General features: G+C 37.2%; 1 protein-coding gene across 2 annotated transcripts in view; it reads left to right on the top strand.

Moving 5' to 3' along the window:
* GTDC1 (glycosyltransferase like domain containing 1) overlaps positions 1-17,045 on the top strand; it is a 536,746-nt gene extending 519,701 nt beyond the window's left edge. Inside the window, exon 13 of one of the 2 annotated variants that reach the window (XM_079135660.1) lies at positions 16,920-17,045. In XM_079135660.1, coding sequence (XP_078991786.1) covers positions 16,920-16,970 — 51 coding nt within the window. In that variant the 3' untranslated portion in view covers positions 16,971-17,045. The remainder of the gene's footprint in view (positions 1-16,919) is intronic. The other variant, XM_079135653.1, reaches the window with a different exon arrangement.
* The last annotated feature ends 4,713 nt before the right edge of the window (positions 17,046-21,758 follow it).

Raw genomic sequence — 21,758 nt, 5'->3', positions numbered from 1 at the left:
CAATACAATTTTTTTCTTACATGGCAAATTTTGCAAGTGGTTTGTCTTTTAACTATTGAACAAAAACACTATTTCATTAGTAGAGATCTGTCTATTTTTATTTCACATTTTCTATTTTAGAATACAAAGATTTATTCTTTAAAAAACTTTTTTTTGTAAAGGTAGACTCTCACAATCTTTCTAATATATAAAACTACTTGTCACATTTACATTTATAAACTGCTTACATGGGCAAACATTGCACTGCAGGTTCCCAGGGAGGGGAAAATGTGTGCATTTTATTCTAAAATTACAAGTGATATTTGATATACTACTGTGCTAAACACTGGGCTTGGACTGGCTCTAGACCTACTGCATGAATTTTTAGCACTGAAAAAAAAAATCAGTAACAAGTCATGCTTTCAAAAATTCTAATCCAAAGCTTTGCTTATGGATATCATATTATTTTAAAAGGTAATAGAGAACATTCCCTGTAATCAAGGGTGAGTCGAGGAACATGGCATCTAAGGGAGTGTGTCAGCCAAACACAAAACTTGACCCAACACCAAGCTCATTGTCAGAATCACAGCTGCCACATCCACCAATGAGACTGTGGAAGGGAGGCAGCCAGGAAGTCAGGTGCCGGAGCTGGAAAGAATCCGTTCCAGATCCTCTGGCAGTGGGCCTTTCAGCTGCTGTACAACCCCAGTATGGGCCCAGGGGTGTTGGATCTGGTTTTGGACCACAGCAGGGAGTGAAGTGAAGTACAACCAATATTGTCGACAGCAAGATTGTCAACTTAGTGCTGTTAATATATTCATGGGAAGATCTATTGTTCTGCTTTGAGGGTTCTGGAGGGAAGGAGGGCCCGGGGGAATGCATGGAGCAACTCTGCAAGCATAATCTACTCTTTCTCATGGAAACTGATGATGGAGGTTCCATTTTCCTTGAGGTTTTCAATTCCTGCAGGAAGCATGCCTTACCTGTTAAATAAGGACTTGCAAAACACAAGGAGAGACCTAAATACCAAGTGTACAGGGAAGATGTGGTTAGGGCCATGACCCTCAGATTTTAAAAAGAGGATGGATTTTTTAATTTGGCACTGTGGACACAGAGCTGTCGTGATTCTTTCCTTCAATGAGAAAATAAGCGACCCAAAATAAAAAATAAATGACCCTTTCTGTGATTAGCATCTTACTGTTTGTTTTGTGTCAAGAATGCCGTTAGTAAACTAATAAAAATGTATAATTATAGTTCACCTCCCCAATCAAAAGTAAATAAACAAAGAACATATCTTTGTGGTGAGTCCTCTGATGTCACCTTTGCAGCTCAGGAGCCAGGGCCTAGCACTGTGTCCTGCCTGCCTGAAGCAAGCATTTCATAATTGTTGTAAAGTGAGTGTGGCTTGCTGAATATGGAGCTTGCCAGTGCAGTCTGTATCCTTTCTCAAGTAATGAGCCTGTTATGCAGCCTCTAGATGTATATTTTTAAACCCTCAGTTTGGTCCTGAGATTTGGTTATAACAACTTTATAAAAATTTCCCTTATTGATAAACACATCAGTCCTTCACTGTGAAGAGTGCTTGGTAGGGGACCCTGAACATAGTATGTTTGCAATAAATGCTTAATAACTTTAATAATGGTTAAATTGTGAGAGGCTTTGCAGGAAGTATGAAAGACATTATAAGTTTTACCATTTATTTATTTATGACTCATTATTTCCCTTTATTCTTTCAGGTTTTATTGAAATACGATTAACAAAAATTGTATACATTTAGGGTGTTCAACACAATGTTTATATCATATATATAAATATCATATATATATGGTGAAAGGATTACCATTATAGAGCTATTTAGCATATCCATCACTTCACATAGGTAACTTTGTAATGTAGGATCTATTTCTCTTAGCAAATTTTAAGTATACCATATATTATTAATAACTATAATCACTACACTATCCATTAGGTCTGTAGTATTTATTTATCATATAGAGTTGAAGGTTGTATTCTTTGACCAACATCTTCCCTTTGCTTTCAGTACTTTCCCTTTCATGGGAGATACAGAAGATATAGGAAGAACACAATTAAATATCATGGAATTACACTAAAATATACATAACTAAAATTATCATACACACGTGTTTAAAGAGAGGCATTTGTAGTGGCCAGAGGTTAATTTTCCAACGTGGTTTTGATGGAGGAGATGAATAGAATTTATGATAACAGCTAACACTCATTAAAATACTTGCTATTGACCAACACATTTAAATGCCTTAGATGTATTGATTGTCTCATTTGATTTTTACTATGACTTTAACATATGTAATATTATTTTTTCCATTTTAAAGATATGAAAGCTGGAGCTCACATTGTCAAAATAATCGTCTAAGATTAGTAGAGAGGCAAGCCAGGGTTTGCATCCAGATCTGGTTCAGCAGCTCCATGTGGGACATACAATGATATGGGAGCTCAGGAGCCTTCTAGCCTTGACTCTTAAAGTCATGCAGCATGTTTAGCCATCACCACAGCTGAATGTTTAGGACTCAGCTGAGAACTGGAAGATCATTAGGATACAAGTGCACTGCTGGAGACACATTTGTCTTTATGTCTCTCCAACAGTCAGTGTTCTACTCCCTGTCTTCTTCCTGTGAATGCCTCTGAAACCCCTCCTCCCTATGGCCTTCCCTGATAGCTCCTGTTTACTTGCCTTTGAGATAGACTGGAAGATCAGGGGCAGTGTGCTCCTGGGAAGGAGCTCTGTCCGAAGGCCATCTCAGATACCCTGGCTTTCATAGGAGATAGCAACTGGTCTCAATTTGCATTGATGTAGCCAGGTGGAATGGTTAATTTTGTATACCAATTTGTCTAGGCCAATGTGCTTAGTTTTTTGTTAAATACCAGTCTAGGTGATTACTTGCAAAGGTGTTTTTTAGATGTAATTAACATTTAAATCTGTAGACTTTGAGTAAAGCAAATTACCTTTTATAAAGTGTGTAGGTTTTAGCCAACCAGTTAAAAACCGTAAGAAAAAAGACTGAGGTCCCCTGAAAAAGAAGGAAATCAGCTTCTTGCCTGTATTCAGACTCAAAGTGCAATGTCAACACTCACCTGAGTCTCCAGCCTGGAACCTGCCTAGCTGATTTCCGACTTTGCTAGCCCCTATGAAGGCACAAGCTAATCCCACAAAATTTCTGTATGTCCATTATCTGTTTCTGTTTCTCCCCCCCCACACACACACACCTTTTATACATATACCCTATTGTTTCAGCTTCTCTGGAGAAAATCTGACCAGAGTAGTAGGTTCATGAAGGTAGTGACCTCTGATTAAAACAAAACAAAACAAAACAAAAACAGGCATTGTGTTCAATATAATGAGAAGCAATAAGAATGGAAACCAACCAGTTGCTCTAAGAAGCAAGTGATAAGACTAAGAATACCTTAAATAAATAAACATGAGATTGCTTTGAGTTGGCACATGAAGTATCAGACAGTCAATCATAAGACAAGTTCCGTTATATTTAAAGCTAGCGCTCAGTGAGAAAAAAATTAGCAGGATGGCTTAGTCAAAATTCTGTTAGTGACATAGATGAAAAACTCAGTTTTATTCAGCATCTACTAAATGTCGGGCCTTTTTATGTACCTGATTTCATTTAAGTATCACAATATTTTGCCTCATCAGACTCTGAAATTTAAAATCATGTAAATTGCCAGTGATTTCTTTTTGACTATGGGTCCCCCAAAGTCACTCTTTGCTTGCTTGAATGATCTGCACTTGCTCTCCCCTAGGACTTCTGTGTGTGTTATGCCCTTGCATCCTGCTCCCTTGTCTTTTAATCTGCAGCCTCTTGAGGGACTCACTTTGCTCATTCCCAGGCTAGTCAGGACAGCATGTTATAACTCTCCAGTTCTGAGCATTTTTCCTTCATAGCACATATGATTATGTGTTTGTGTGCAATGATTTCCTTAGTTCAGTCATTTAACATGGCTTCAAGTCGCACGAGGGCAGGAACCGCATCTGTTTTGTTCATGGTTTCATCTCTGGGACCTTGTGCTTTATGTGGAACATGGCAGGGACTCAAAAATATATGTTGAATAAATTAATATGAATGGATTTGAAACCAAATCTGTCTGAGGCTGAAGGGCAATGCTTTCTTCCATTGTATCATATTGCTTTCTGATTTTTCAACTAAAAACTTGTATGTTTATTACTTTTTTGAAAATCAACAATCTCTTGTCCCAATCCCTGCTCCAATTCAAATATTACCAAAAAAAGAAGCCCATTCTTTAGACAGTGCCCTAGTGTTATTTTACCCTCTCCAGGCACAACTTAAAATGAAATCTGACTTTTCTCTACCTCTGTCTTAGTCCAGGGAGCCAAGCTTTAAAACATATGTGTAAAATGTGTGGCAGTGCATTATCCAGGGTGAAGATTAAAAAAAAAAAAAAAAAAAAACTATTTAAGCAAGGATCTCAAATATATCTTTGACTAAATAATGATTAATCCAAGAACAATCAGAAACATGCACAAATATGGAAAGGTTCTTAATGACCTGGGAGAAAGCACTAGTTGAACCTATATATTTAAGGCGTCCCTTTAAGTGCATCAAAACTCCAATAATGTATGTGTGTTATTATGACTGTTACGTGAACTTTGTGTCACATTGGAAACAAAATATGCAGACCATTCAACATCACATTGCATCTCAGTGACAGGTTATTCAATGCCTTAAATCTGCCTATACTTTTGGCTCTTCAGCAGAAAGCTACAAAGCTAAAAGTCAAAGTGTACAAAATCAAAGACCACACTTTCTACATTTTTTTTTTTTTTTTTAATTTGTCGAGTCCGTTTACTTACAGTGTTTCTCAGATCTTGGAAGGTTTAAGCACCAACTGTTTCGCCACATTGTAGCATATACTTCAAACCTACCAGGTAACCTCGAACTGTACTCATGTGTTAATGGTTCAGCTTCACATTTATACAGACTTTATATATTTTTTAAAATACCAATAACAAAAAATCTTACACGGCATACAATTCAATGGGATTAAAAATTCAACTTTACTTGCTTTTTCTTTTTTGTTATTAAACATGAGTTATGTATTCTATTTCTTCAATGGTTGCTCATAAGTTTTGTTTTATAAGTACATTTGACTTATTTATTTTAATTTCTAATCACTACATTTTTTTACTATCTATATATTATTTTACTTTGCACTTTTATCCCCTAGACTAGGCCAGTATTATTTTGACCTTAATGTTTACTTAGATTTACTCACATATTTACCAATTTCTTTGATCACTATAATTTGTACTTCTCCTTTCTTTTGGTTCAGTGTTCTTACTGAAGTATAGCCTTTGTGGTTCTTCCGGGGAGGAATGTGAAGATAATAAACGTTACCAGTCTTTATTCAAAAGTCTCTTTATTATGTTCTTTACCTTTAATTATAGGTTAGTTGGGTATAAAATTCTAAATTGATAGTTGTTTTCCACTGCACTTTGAGGATATTTTATTTCTTGTTGGTTCTATTTTTGTTGGTGAAATTTTTTTCAGTGTAATTGTTGTGCTTTAGGTAATCTGAGTCTTCTCTCTAGTTACTTTTAACACACATATTTTTAACTTTGGCACTGCTTCTTTTTACTATGATGTATATAATTATGGATTTATTTTCATTTATTTTTTCATCCCTCTATAATTTTTGTTAGATATATTCTTGATCATCTCATGCTTTCCTATATGTCATTTTTAAAAAAATCTTATTTGGTCTCCTTTTCTCTGTACATATTGGTGGTAATTTACTTGGTGTGTCTTTCAGTTCTTATATTAATTTTTTAGCTACTGATTAGCCCATCCATTCCTGAATGTTCATTTTTAATTAATCATATTTCTCATTTCGGTAAGATTTATTTGGTTATTTTTAAATTGCCTTTCTTTTTTTTTTTTTTTTGTACTTGTAGACAAACAGAATGCCTTTATTTTATCTATTTTTATGTGGTGCTAAGGATCGAACCCAGTGCCTCACACATGGTAGGCAAGTACTCAGCCACTGAGCTACAGCCCCAGTCCCTACTCTTTCCTTTTTGATTATGTTCTGTGTTTTCATTTTTGTAACAGTTCTGTCTTTTATCTATTTAATCTTTCTAAATACCTACTTTATAGTGTTTTCAGGTTGTTTCATTATATTGAGGTATCAGTATGCTAAACCTTCAGTTTGTTAAGTCTTTTTACTTATCTTTGAAGAAAACTTTTTTGTGTGGCTTGCCCTTTTGGTATGGTGAACTTTCCTCCATTTGCAGGATTCTTGGCCACCCCATGCTGTGTCAATCATAAACAGGTTTTGGATTTGACTCTTAGAGGTTCATTTCTTTTATTAGGTTCTTTATTTGAGACATTTAAATAACCTAGACACCTGTACACTTGCAAAGACATTTAAATAACCTTATACACACTGTACACTTGCAAAGGTGTATCTGTAGGGGCTTACTGTATATTAATATTTTTTTCTTCCTTCGTAGCAAGCAGAAATGAATTTCCTTGTTGCTTACCTTCCACAGCTAGCTTGTCCATTCCTGTACTCACTGTTCCTCTGTTTTTGAGGTAGCAAATTCCATTCTTTAAAACTTGGCAATTGTTACATTTCATCCAGTATATCTACAAACTAGCAGAGAAAGTTGTGTGTATTAATTCAATTTGCCATGTTGCTAGAAACAAGTCTGTTTAAAGTTTTTATTTAGTAATTTTATTGAAACCCTATCAAAAAATTGCCAACACCCTTACTATTCTCATCATTTCTATGCAATTTTAAGAACAGAATCATATGGCTGCTAGAATCAAACCCACAGCTAATACACCCTGCAGCTCTTCCATATTGTTTCTGGTGCCTGAGTTCTATATTTTAGATTATGCTCATGGCATAGAGATTGGAAGAAAAATTTGCATAGTTTTATATCAGTACACACTATTTTAAGTTCCTTTAGGCAAAATGATGTCAGGGTTTTATCTATAGTGTTAAACATACTCTTTAGTGTACAAATGTTAATTTTTCTCCATTCCTTTGAAATCCCTGTTTTAATTTTATCATTGTCCTCCTGTCTCTATGCCTATTATAACCCCCGAAAAAGGAAAAGATAGTGAAAGAATCTGCGAGAAACCACAGAAGGACAAGTATTAAGTAATGAGTTGACAGAGGGAAGGAATTAAAAAAGATTAAAGGAAAGAGAAAACAAGCTGTTGCTACTCTGAAGGAACGTGAATGAAGAAGCTGTGGATCCCAGAAAAGAGAAGGGGGAGGGGCTGGACGTCAGGAGTGCAAGGCATTGTGGGCGATGAAGAGAATAAAAGAGCAAGCATCATTTGTGGCCATTGTGTGCCCCACAAAGTCCTAGGCACTTTCCATCCACGACTCCTCTGAAGCCTCAAGAAATGGCAGAAGGGCCAGTGATGACTCCTCTTGGAAAATCAGTGAAGGCAGAGAAAGTTAAAAAACTCATCAAGATCTGAAAAGTTTGTAAAAACCAGAGTCAAAATCCACACCCCGGTCTGTGTTTTTTAGCCAAAAACCAGGACAGGATTGGAAAGGTCACTCTGTACCCTCTGGGTGGAGCAGAAGCCAGATGCCCTGCTCCTTTCTTCTATTCTTTGCCAGCTAATTACATCTCTGATTAGTGTAGGACAAAGGAAGAGGCACAGAGAGAAGCCTGACAAGGGTGAGGAGGGAATGGCTGGGAGAAAGGAAGATGATTCATTTATAAGCTCTTTGTCCTCCAGAACTCAGATAGGCCTCCTAGGAGGAAAATCTGTGTCTATGGAGACAACCTGGGCTTTGAAGAAAGCGTCACCCAGAGGCGAAAGGGAACAGAAGAGCGGAGGCACTTTCAGACCTCTCCACCTCAGCAAGCCAAGAGAAAAGGCACAACAGCTCTTCACATTTCCTTCTCCTCTCCATTCACATGCTTATATTCTGCCCTGTCCCACATTGTCCCTGGAGACCAAGCCTCCCTCCAAAGCTATGGATTTCCCAACTAGGGATTCCTGCTTATCAGTAGGTGTGCAGGACCCCATGCCCTTCTCACCGAAAGATGACTTAAAGATAGTTTGCTGCCTTATTCACCAAGAAACTGGTATTAGGCAGGAATTTAAAGAACTAAGTGAACATGATTTTCCCACCAGTGATGCTGAGTATGTCACCTACGTGGTGACACAAACGCACCTTTTCACTAGTTCAAAGAATCAGAACACCTTCTTTATTCAGAAAACATTTTTACAAAGTTTCATTACTTTTTCAGTCACCATTTCCATTGTGTGATTTTTCTTTCCAGAGATGGAAATAAAAGGTCTTTCTTAATTCCAAAAATTCAATTTAGTATTATCTCAAATCAATTCTTGATAAACCCATCATTTAAAATAGACTATTGTAATTAGAGACAGGTTCAGGGATTTTAATCAAGAATGAGTGTGTAAGGATGAATATTTAGAGCTTGCTAAATATTTCAGCAGGGGCGAACCTCAAATCTACAAATGTTAAATTGTCTACATTTTAAAATTATCTTTTCCTTTTAAAGTTCCTAGGTTAAAAATTAAGCCCCTACAGAGAAGGGCACCTGTATTTGCTCGCCCTATTATGCAGCTATACTGAAATGCTTTACAGCTGCCTAAATTAGCATAATTAAATCCACATCAATTAAAAACCTCAATCACCCCTCTCCCCTTCACATGTAGATGATGACATTTGTCTAAGGTGGGAAGTAACAAAGGAACTTTTTAACAGTTGAAGACCTGGCTGAAAAGGAGGGTAATAGGATTGATCTACTGTCCTGGGTTTACCTTAACACCAAGAGAAGTGGTCAATGAGAGTTGTTTGGCCAAAGTACTACGCAGTTTGCATTTCAATGTCACCAGCCATTAGAGATGTGCATTTTACCAGGGCCTCTGCTTCTATTGCTCTTTATCTTCAAGCAAGGAGGGGGAAACCAAGCACCATCAAGACTTTGGTGGTGGTAGTTGTTATTTTTAAAGTAGGGGAGCCTAGTGACCTCAGCATAGTGACAAGACTACACCGTGTGGTGCTGGCAAAGAAAATTCCTGGAGATGAAAACTGACGTAGGGTCCAGGGGTTAATTTCTGGAACAGACAAATTTGCATACAAATGAAAAATGATGGGATTTCTGTTCTCCTAAATTTTCAATGTCATCAGCATCAAACAGCAGCCTGTGCTCCCTTGCCGTTTGAAGAATATTCATTACTTTAGAAGAAGGGGCACCTTGTTTGGGGTTCAACTCAGTGCAGGTCAATGACTTAATTTGTGTGACTTTATCTGGAGTGTGAGATTTCTGTGCATCTTTGTAATTTTTCCAAATATGGCTTGAGTTGTATTTATTTCATAATTATAATTGTGGAGTCCTTTTACCTTTTTCATCTCCGTGAGTTTTTTTTTTTTTTTTTTTTTGAGTTATTTAACTATACTTGGCTGACGTTTTCTTTGTACAAGAGGACGACAACCTGGTCTGTCAAAAATTACCTGATATAACAGGACATGATAATTCTTAAGAATTTCCCCAAAGCATGTGATGTTTCTTCTTATCCTCACTTTTAGTTATTTGCTTTTTTGGGCAATTTATCCTTTTATCCCCCTCAATTATGATTAAGAATGAAGAGTCATGCACCAACTTTTTAGAAGGCTTATAAAAGGAGAAGGTCCAACTTTCAGGATTTGAAATGATTTAAAAAAATCCTTTAAAGAGTGAGAAACAAGACAGCTAATTGTTATGATGTATAAACCATAAAGTTAACATAATAATGTGCAGGAGACTAAAACGAATCTTCTTGAACTGGGAATTCCACATGCACACATAGTCTAGTCATAGTTATCTCTGGCACAATGAACACCTTTAACATATTATGCAAAGAATTTATCACCAATACCTTAAAGGGTTCTTGCCAGTTATTTTTATTGTGATTTTAGATGTGCCAAAAGGGAAATTTGAAACCAACAAGCAAAATATTTCAAAGTTCAGATGTCCTGTTTAGACAAGGAGTTTTAGATGGATCCTAGTCTTTTTTCACCTCACCTCATGTAGCCGATATCACAAAGATATAATTAGAAAATTTGGTACAATATTTAGCCCTGGTCGCTGTGTGATGGAATTGTTTGAATGCTGAGTAACTGAAGCTTGTTTGCATCCCAGTGTGTTGTGAAGGCAAACTTCAAAGAAAATATTATATCTCCCAACTCCAGCTCCTGAGTGTCTTGGAAGTATAATGCAGCAAGGCTTAAAAGTCCCTGCTGAGGAAAGGGCAATTTGACACTGAAACTACTGTTAAATCACTATTGAAACACTGGCTTGCAAAAGGGCTCTCATTACATAGATAGAGCAAAAGCCTTACTGGAGAAAATACACCCAAGTCATAGGGGGAAAAAATGGGGGAGAAAAGTCTTTAAAGTTGGACAGTATGTGTTGACAGAATTTGGAGATTTTAAAACATGTATCTACACATTTATTTTATAAATTGTACATAAGACTGGCTCCTTTTCCAGTGCAAAATCAAATATTTAGATTTGCACAAACCTATGGAAGCCAGATTTTAGACAAAAAGGGATTTTTTGTCAGACTGTCAGTCTCTGAATTGCATCACAATCTGTTCAGCTGTTTTTGTTGCAGGCAGGCGTAAAACGTTCTGGGTGAGTGTGTGTGTTTGTGTTTATTATTAAAATGGCAATGCTGAATCCTGCTTCCTAATGGTCTTCACATTCTTTAAGTCTGTACTGGTCAGAAAGTAGCTGACTTACCATACATTTATGAAAATCAGACGTGGAAGTGGGAAAGAAGGTCAACGGCAGATGCCATTGACCAACAACTCCATGAAATATGTTTTTGAACGTGATTTTTGAATGACCCTGGCATTTTGCCTCAATAACTTTTCCTGTACCTACATGTGCTGACAATTGCCTTGAAGAAGAATGGGAAAATGATTTGCTGGTGGCAATACTGAACATGTTTTATTTAATGTCATGATTTCTTTATCCCATCTTCTGCACTAATGGAGAAATAAGAACTTCAGTCAGCATTTTCAACATCATTTAATGTATATATATGATTATATGCAAAGATATCCTAAAAAAAATGTTCAAGTTTGGCCTACAACTTCCAGTAGAGGGGACATTATAGTGAAAACAAATACCTAATCTTAAGTAATTGCTTATGGAACTAATTCTTCTTTCTGCTAGGGATTTCTGATATGTGGTATTTGACATACACAGAACTACACATAAGATTTAAGATGATAGTACCCTTCATAAATAAGCTCTTTTACAAAAGGATAATACAGTTGTTTCTAGTTGTGTCTATGACACAGTAAACAATTGAGGTCTATTTTCATATTTTAAAGATCTACAACAGAAATTTTACTTTTAACTGAGTATATTAGTCCCTTTTGGGTTACCATAACAAAATGTCACAGGTTGGAGGACTTAATAAAAATGTATTTTCTCACAGTTCTTATAGGCTAAGATCAAGCCTAAAATCTCTTCCTTGTTTGAAGGTAGCACTTTCTTGCCATGTCCTTTCATGGCCTTTGTGTGAGCAGAGAGAGAATCTTGGGTGTTTCTTCTTATCTTTTTAAGATAAGTCCTATTGGATTAGGGACACTCCATTATGACCTCATTTAACATTAATCACCTACATGAAGGCCCTATTTTCAAAGGCGTGACATTGCAGTTTAAAACTTCCATATATGGTTTTGATGGGACTGAATTCATTCTGTAACACTGAAGTAAACCCACTGTCCATTGGAACTTTGCTGTGGACTATGTTTATATCAACTCAGTAAAAGCCTAGTCTTTACATTCTGGTTAGAAGTTTTGATTTGCAATTTTGCCATTTTATATGTTTATGATTAACACCACATAGAAAAAATGAATGCCCCCCCACACACATGGGAGTCTGGTAGACAAATTATTTCTAAGCATCGGCTCTTTGGAGAAAAATAATTAAAATAATTAAAACTTGGTGGTTAAAAACTGTTGGGAATCACTGGAAGGAACATTACCTGCCTGAAGAGAATTCAGCTAGAGAGTCCTTTGAGGTCACTTCCATTTCTCAGACCTAAGAGTCATTTCTTAGACCTATGAGTTTATACATTGAGTTATTTTTTAAAATTTTGATTCATTGTACACAAATGGGGTACAACTTCCGTTCCTCTGGTTTTATACCAAGTAGAGTCACACCATTTGCATAATCATATATGTACATAGGGTAATGATGTTTGTCTCATTCTATTATTTTTCCTTCTCCCCCACCCCTTCCCACTCCCTCCCCTCTATACAATCCATCCTTCCTCCATTCTTCTCCCCCAACTCCCTGTTATGTATCATCATCCATTTACCAGAGAAATCACTGGGCCTTTGGTTTTTTGGAATTGGCTTATTTCACTTAGCAAGATATTCTCCAACTCCATCCATTTACCTGCAAATGCCATACTTTTATTCTTGTTTATGACTGAATAATATTCCATTGTGTATGTATACCACAGTGTCTTTATCCATTCATCTATTGAAGGGCATCTAGGTTGGTTCCACAATCTAACTATGGTGAATTGAGCTGCTATAAACATTGATGTGACTGTGTCACTGTAGTATGCTGACTTTAAGTCCTTTGGGTATAGGTCAAGGAGTGGGATGGCTGGGTCAAATGGTGGTTTCATTCTCTGTGTCCTCTATTCTGTACCTTTGGTCTACCTGTCTATTTTGGTGCCAATACCATGCTGTTTTTGCTACTATTACTCTGTAGTATAGTTGAAGGACTGGTATTGTGATACCACCTGCTTTGCTCTTCCTGCTAGGGATTGCTTTAGCTATTCTGGGTCTCTTATTCTTCCAAATGAATTTCATGATTGTTTTCTCTCTTTCTATGAAATACATCATTGGAATTTTAATTGTAATTGCATTGAATTTGTATAGTGGCTTTTGGTGGTATGGCCATTTTGACAATATTAATTCTGTCTATCCAAGAACATGGGAATCTTTCCATCTTCTAAGGTTTTCTTTAATTTCTTTCTTTAGTGTTCTGCAATTCTCATGGTAGAGGTCTTTCATCTCTTTTGTTAGATTGATTCCCAAGTTTTTTTTTTTTTTTTTTTGTTTTTGTTTTTTGAGGCTATTGTCAATGGGGTAGTTTTCCTATTTTCTCTTTCAAAGGATTCATCACCTTTGAATAAAAATGCATTAGATTTATATACATTGATTTATAGTCATAATATTTTTTCCCAAGAATAAGAATGGCATGATATTGAAAACCCATTGAAATATAGCAAAGAGTCATGCTCCAAATTTTTTAAAGAAGAGTCTACTGTTATGAGATTTATGAAGAATAATAAAATTCTTGGATCTGGCTGTGTACTATTGGCAGAGACTGCCTGACTGGATGTCCAGCAATCTCATGCCCCTCTTCCTGGGTACACAGGTGGACTCCATATCCAGCCTTCCTCATTTGGGGCCATGTGATTAAATCCTGGCAAATTGAAAGTAAATGGAAATGATGGATGACACTCCCAGCTCTTGCCATAAAATGGTGTGATCTTTCTTTCTCTCTCTTCACCTTTGGTAGCAACAATGAGGACTGCATGTTGAAATCATATGCTACAAAGGAGCCTGGACTCCATAGTTGATACCTGAAGGAGGCATCCACAAAAATTCTCTGACTTCTGTGGAAACAACACATAAATTTTACTGTTCATCGGCTGAGATTTGGGGGTTGCTTGTTATTGCAGATATCATTAATTATCCTTACTAAAGGAAAACCAAGAAAAACATCAAGGGATCTTGGGTAGTGGCCCAAGTTTTATCTATTGAAAAATATATAGCATTGAAGAAATAATCGATGAAAACACAGAATTTTCACACGCCTAATCATTTTAAGAAATCAAATGAATATAGTTACCATACTGCAATCATTTTTGTCTCTATCAGGAAGATTCTGACCAAAATATTGATTAATTGTCTATTGATTACTATTTTTCCAGTAGACACATCCACAAATCACACTACAACTTCACCCTTCAACCTTTTTTAGCCTTTAATACTGTTAAACACTGGAATAGATGATTTAAAAATCCTGATCTGATGCCACCTACACTTTTACTTTTACCCTGAAATATGCCCTGCTGAGGATTATCTTCTGGACTCCATTTACCTAACAAAACCACTGCTCTGCTTGGGAATGACATCGTTTATACTTGATGTATACATACTGCAGTCAGTTCATAGTGCTGATGAGGATGCTCTGTTATGAAGGACTCAGCGGTGGAGACTGAATTCAGAGTGGGAAGTGAAGCTGTGTGGGTCACTTATTTTTCATATGTGATTATTCCGCTTTTCCAAAATATTAAGTTTCTACACCCCTCTCTCTACCTCAAATAGGGCTTAGTGCCATGAAAAATTAAAAAAAAAAAAAAAAAAAATCCCACCTACGGCAGGCCCTTTTTCTAATAGCTACTGTTCCATTGGGCAATAGTTGTGCACACTTAGGTCAGATTTACACGGATTTGACTGACTCATCTCCAATTCCATTGAGGACAGCATTGTGTAAGACCTGGTATGTAGAGTCTGGAGTTACAGACATACTCATGGATTTCATGTCTTCAATTAGAATATCAAAGATAGTGTGAGATGGTGGGGTGATTTGGCATGCCTATGATCTCAGCTACTCGGGAGGCTGAGGCAGGAAGATCAAGAGTTCAAAGCCATTCTCAGCAAAAGTGAAACACTAAGCAACTCAGTGAGACCCTGTCTCTAAATCAAATACAAAATAGGGCTGGGATGTGGCTCAATGGTCAAGTGACCCTGAGTTCAATTCCTGGTACTCCCCCACAAAAAAAAGACTATGTGAGGTCCTGGGTTTGATCCCTAGCACCCCAACAGTAAAACAACAGAACAAAACTACCAAAGACTCCAAAGATAATGGTAAGTCTAAAAATTAGCATTATCATATGTTGTTAATCAGGGTGTACATCGCTATAATTTTTTTATAGTACAATCTGGTACCATGGATCATGATATAAAAGTATCTAAACTTTGACTCTGTAATTGTACTTTTTGAGCTTTATTCTAAATTTACAGTGGACATTTATATATAAGGGTATCAATTGCAGCCTTGTTTTTAATGTCAGCAAGCATCATTAAGTAAGTTATGATATATTCACATAAGTGAATACTTGATAATTTTTTTTCAGTGCTGGAGATCAAACCCAGGGCCTTGTGCATGCTGGGAAAGCACTGAGCCACCGCCACCCCCATCCTTTATGTGGCCTTTGAATAAGAACCATGTGGTCCCTTGCAATCTGCCCCTAGCCCCCAGTGTCTCTGACTTCGACTTCTACTACTCTCTCACTCCCCCTCTTGGCTTCACACAAAGAACCCTTGAGGATCAAGGGCACATTCCCACCTCAGGTATCTGCACCTGCACATCTTTCCCCAGATCTCCCTGGGCCTTGTCCCCACACTACTGTTATCCATGATATAATGTAGAGTGACGAATGTAGGTTGTAGAACAGTATGCACAGAATTAGTTTATACAACATGGAACTTATAGATTAGTACATGTAATACTGTTCTATCAAGTATTCTGAATGATAAAACATTTATGACATAAAAAATGCTAGAATTATGTATTTCACATGTTAAGAGAGATTCTAAATGAGGAATAGGACAGAAGCAAGGGAGTAGATTCTGCACAGGGAATAGAACAGAAGGTTAAGGTAGCTATGTATTACATATTTCTATATTGTTCAGTTGTTTAATTACCTTTTTAATCAGCAAAACCAGGATAATTATACTATTTTGAGCAGAATAAAAGAAGCAACACAACCTGAGAATTTGTTTTATTTAAGATTAAATTTCTGATATTTTAAACAGAACTCTTATAGAAGATGCATAAGTTTATCAAATACATGTAATATAAATTGAAATTTACCTTCATGGAAAGTCAATCAACCTAAAGGAAATGGAAATAATAATGGTTTGCATTGGGAAGTCTGATTTCATATGTAAATTTTTGTGAAAATCTCCTATTTCTGGAGCATACTAGGTGATATATTAAATGATAGAAAGATACAGCAGAAAGTAGAGAATCTAATTCAGAAGGTCATTGTGTGTGGAGGGGGCGGTGGTGAGGGCAGAACTATTGATTCCTACCTGCCAAGACTGTATTCCTCTTTCTTCTGGGGAGAAAAGCAATAGTGCCAGGTGCTTGCAATTTTTTAGTGACTCAATGTACCCAGCTCTTTTCGGGCTATTGGGCAGATTACAAACCTAAAACAATACCTATTAGTCTCCTTTTTGAGAACTGGATGTTTGAAAACAATTATACCAGAGTAGTTGGAGCTTCTGGACCTCCAGGATTCTTATTTTGTTTTGTTTTATTTGTTTGTTTTACTTTTCACCAACCTACTCATTCATGCCACACATATTTATGTGCCAGGTACTGTGAAAAACAATGACATGTCTCTGTCCTAATATTCTACTGAAGATGACTAATCAAATACAAGTCAGTATGTAAGGCAATGAGTACTATGGAGAAAAAAGAAAGAAGGGCAGGAAGATAAGTTTACTATTGCGATGGGACTGAGACTTTTAAAAAGGGATCAAAGAAGGTGATCAGAAGGTGATCTGTGAGAAAAGATTAGCAGGAGGTGTGGGAACCAGGGGAGGTCTGGGGAAAGAAGCCAGGTGCAAAGGTCTGAGGTGGGATTGGGCCCTGAATCCTTCCAGGGATGAGCAAGTGGAGCATGGGGAGGAGGGAGAGGATAGTAGGAGGTGAAGGCAGACGTGTCTGGGGACTGGGCCAAGGAGGGCAGGCTTTGCCTCTGAGTGCTATCGGGGCCACTGAAAGTAGAAGAGTGGGAGTACTTGACCTCATGTTTTAGCATTGTCTGTCTCTCCATTAGGTTGAAAACAGCTCAAGAAAGGGTAAAAGGAGAAGCCAGGGGACCAGTTAAGAGGCTCTTGAATTCAACAAGGTGGAAGAAGATGGTGGCTTGGAACAGAGCAGCAGAACTTGAGGTGATGAGAAATGGGAATTCTGGAAGTAATCTGCTGTTCAGATTCTCCTTTGTTTTCTGAGCAACTCCATACCATTCCAATAAATTTGTTTTCCTGTCTAAAGTTAAACATATTGGGTTTTTATTCTTACAACAATGAGAACCCCAGTGGACTAGGAATGTTCATAAATAATTAGAAAAATAATAACATTTTACTAATTCCGTGACCTTGGGCAAGTTACTTAACCTCTGTGCATCTCATTTTCTCATGTGTAAATTAGGAAAGTTATAATAGGATGAAGCATTTGAAACTGACATTTTTATAGGTCAAAACTGGTCAAATATCTACCCTTTCATATGGCTCACCTTTAGAACCGAGTAGATTGGCTGTTGTGAGGATAAGTGAATACATGTAAAACATTTAGAATCATGCCAAGCACATTATAAGAGCTAAATAAGTGTTAGCAATGACTGCTCATATTATTATTGGTACTTTTCCAATATTGTTTTGTGATCATTTAAATTTTGTCCTTGTCACAGCATAGTGGGATAGGCAGGGCAGGCAATGTCACCCACATGTTTGAAAGAGCCTCCAACAAGTACTTTAATGGGAACCTGTTCACACATCATGCCATTTGATTCTCAAAACAAGCCCACATGGTTTGTACCACACGAATTCAAGTCTGCTTTTCTTCCTTTAATTAACTAATGAAATAATAAAAAAATAATTCTTTCATGTTTTATCCCCACACCCAATAATTAGGAGCAAAATTGTTACATGTTACTTTTACATGAATATATTCATTGATTAAATGCTTGAAAGCAAACTTTGGAGCTCTTGATCTTTAAGATCCAATTAAATTATTATGTCTTGCCCCCTCCATTATGGTTTGGATATAGGTGTCCCCCAAAACCACTATTAATGTAGGAATATTCAGAGGTTAAAAAATTGGATTACGAGAGCTATAGCCTAATCATCCCATCCTAGTTTAAATGTACTGACTGGTTGGTAACTGTAGACAGAGCGGTGTGGCTGGAAGAGGGGAATCACTGAGGGCATGTCCTGGAAGGGTTCATCTTCTCTGTGGTCCCTTCCCCCTACCCTGCTTCCTTGCTGCCATGGGAGAAGCAGCTTTCCTGAGCTGGGCTCTTCCTTCATAATGTGCTGCCTCACCTTAGACCCAGAGTGATGGAATTGGCCTTCTATAAACTGAGACCTCTGAAACTGTGAGCCCCAAATAAACTTTTCTTCTTCTAAGTTGTTCTTGTCAGGTATTTTGGCCACTGTGACATAAAAGCTGTCTAAAACATCCTCCAAAGCTTTATGCTCATATCTCTTAGCACAGGGAACAGTCCATGTAGTATTGCTACCTTTCTGCTTATGTGTCTTATCTTCTCTGTTCTGATTCCTTTTTTATATATGATTTCCCCACACTTAGCACAGTGTCAGGCACAAACTGGCTGCCTAATAAATATTCAAAACATTAACAAGGAATTAAGTGAAAGAAAGAGTTCATGATCATTTTCTCTGTTTTACTATTAGAAAACCAAGACATCAAACAGTGAAGTGGATCGCCCGATTTCACACAACCACTAAATAAGCCAGGAGTCAAGCCCGAGCTGCAGAAAACCATGTCCAAAATGCCATCAAATGTGGCATAAAACTTCAGACCAAAATGAAGCGGTAGGTGTGCTCAGCCTTGAATGCGCCTACCAGATGAATACCCACCCCAGATGGCATATCCAATTTAATCAACATCACCTGTGAGCCAAACTGAACAGTAAATGTTAAGACAGGATCACTAATAATGGGGACCTGGAATGTAGCCAGAATTAAAACAATGATCTGCTTAACAATCCCTCTGGGCTGGATGCATGTGGAGAACGGATAAATGCTGGATATCGAAACAGCTGTTCTATGGCAAACTGAAATGGGGCAATCATAGATAGCAAAGGGAGAAGAAACACTTGAAAGTTGCCTTAAATAAAGTAGTGCTTTAAATAGTGTGTGACCTGGCTGTGGCCTTTTAAGAAGCAACCATGACACAGAAACTACCCTGCCATGCATCTGTACAGAAACAGATAGCTGTTGGTGAGCAAAGCCTCTGGGATTATGGTGGGTGATGGCTACTTGTCCTACCAGTCCAGTGCACACAGTCGTATGAATCCAGACAAATGCTTGGAATCGCCTTGGAATATGAAGACCAGTGCTCCAAATTAAAATTCTATATGTCTTTACCTCCCGAACTTTGCCTCTTAAACATGATTATTTTCCATGAACTCCATATGTAAAATCCCCTGTTTTTTATATACTGTCCATTGCTTAATTATGTTAAGATTATAATTACATGGTATCGTCTCATTAGGATCACAAATTTCCTTAGAAAAGAAACCAGTGTAGATATGCAGAGTATTTAAAAATCACCATGACACAGGAAGAGACCAAATCAGAATGCCACCTATGAACCTTTCTGGCTGGCAATGACTATTGCTCCCCTTTTTTGGGGTTGATGAGTCTACACCATGAAGTATGGTGGGATTGTACATAGTGCTCTCAGAAAGGACTTCTTGATTGACTCCTCAGGTTCACTCATTTTTGACTTGTCTGTCATTTTGGAAAGTTCCATGTCAGTGTGTAATTTATCATCCACACGGCTGTATTAAAATTAGCATGCAAATTACAGATCTAGAAGTAAGGACTACCAATTGAATAGACAGGCAACCAAGTAAGAAATCAGCTATTCAAAAAAATAAAAAATAGAAGTAAGAATGCAATCATCATTTAAAAAGTGCATACTTTTACATTACTGTATGGCTATTTGGGGATATAGATATAAAAAGAATTGTGCTTACCTTAAGGGACATGTAGATAAATACACACACATATTTTTACCTGGCTACTACCAACTATATAATCAAATGCTTTAAGAATAAGTTCTGTAATATCATGATAAAGTTTGTAAACACAGTTGAATTTTATATGTAGGAACATTGGATCAACTCCTCCAAAATTCCCAGTGTAGCAGGAGTTCCTATCAGAACTTCCCCCAAAGGTGGCAAGCAGCTTTTAACTGTTCACAGTAACTGGGGGGAAAGAAAGGCAGTAGAGAGAGGAGAAGAGAAGGAGAGGAACAGGGAGAAGGAGAAGGAGGGAGAGGGAGAGGGAGAGGGAAAGGAGAGAGAGAGGATTGAGAGAGAGAGAGAATCATTGCTTTCCAATGAAGGTACATGGTTTTAATAGTGAATTTTCACGATCACAACTTGAAAGACATACTTCATTACTGCATTGTGGATTTTCCCCACAAGCCCCTCTCTAATCTATTTGCTAAGAGTTCACATAAACTGTATCTTGGATTGGGGGTACAGCTCAGTGGTAGAGCATTTGTCTAGCATGGATGAGGTCCTGGGGTCAATCTCCAGTCACACAAATGAACAAAAAACCCCAAACCAAACCAATAACAAAAAAATAAAAACAAGGAAAATCACATAGATTGTACCTTAAGATCCTAGAGATTTTTACTGTGTAAACCAAAAATGTCTTCTGTTTTTTTTTTTTTCTTATTCCCTTTAGATAAGGAATTATCGAGTGTAAGTTTCACTAAAAATTGTCGAGTGCAACTTTCACCTAGTAGCCTAGGATTGCTTTTGAGGAAATGTCATAGGAGAACCTCAGGGAAGCAAAGGAAATCTCATCCTTTTCCTCTTGTTTTTATTTAGTGAGTTGTTTGATCCCAGTTGATAAATTGTTCACCAAAATGTTGTTCATTTAACTTTTGACAAGCACTGTAGGCATTCCTTAACCATTTTGACATGGGCAAACATTTATTGGGTACTTACTCAACTCTGATACTCTGGTAGATATACATAGATCTGCATAGATGATATCCCAACTCTCAAGGAGCTCACAGTCAAATTAGGAGTAGCAGAGATGTAATAAGGGCAACTGTGTTAAAAAATGTGAGTAGGAGTTGGTTCTTTTTATTTGTATTGGCCTTCACAAGGAGGACCATGTTTCAATCAGAGAAAATACTTTCATACAGGAAACCTAAACCTTTTAAACCTGTGACACGGTTATCTATGGGATATTTCTAAACCATAATCCTTGTATGTAGACATTCGATTAGTATAGGCAAACTAATTACATAGCTTTCTGATAGCTAATTTAGGATCATATCGATTGTTTGAAAAATGTTCCTAAAGAACTATACAGCTGCTGGGGTTTCAGACAATTAAGACGGTCCTGATGGTTAAGCTCTAGAAAACCATCTAAAGTATAAGTTAGCATCTTAGATCTTAGATATACCTTTGGGACTATTTCTGAGATTATTTAACATCAGGCACACACACACACGCACACACACACACACACACCCCCTTAAAGAACGTGAAGAAAATATGGGTGAGAGGAATTACCAATGCTTTTCCTACTACCCACATTTCACGTTGTTTTAGCCTGGTCTCTGAGATATCGTCCAGGTAACTAAAATAATTCTATTGTCTCTCTGACATTGCTCATTGTTGCTACCAATTTAACTCCAACAGCAAAAGCAGCTTTGTAAGATCACTGCAGTGTCACATTACAGAGAACAGATGTCAAAATAAAGGTTCACAAACTTGAAGCAAACTTACGTCAATAGAGCTTTCAGGTATATCCATGACCACAGAGCAGAAAGGGAAATTGTATTTTGTCATTGATGATACCAAGGACAGGTTTCTTTCCTTGATATGCCAACAGAGAGAATTTTG

This window comes from Sciurus vulgaris (assembly GCF_902686455.1).
Source record: "Sciurus vulgaris genome assembly, chromosome: 3".
NCBI classification, from domain to species: Eukaryota; Metazoa; Chordata; class Mammalia; order Rodentia; family Sciuridae; genus Sciurus; species Sciurus vulgaris.
This window is presented reverse-complemented; position numbering and strand designations above follow the sequence as displayed.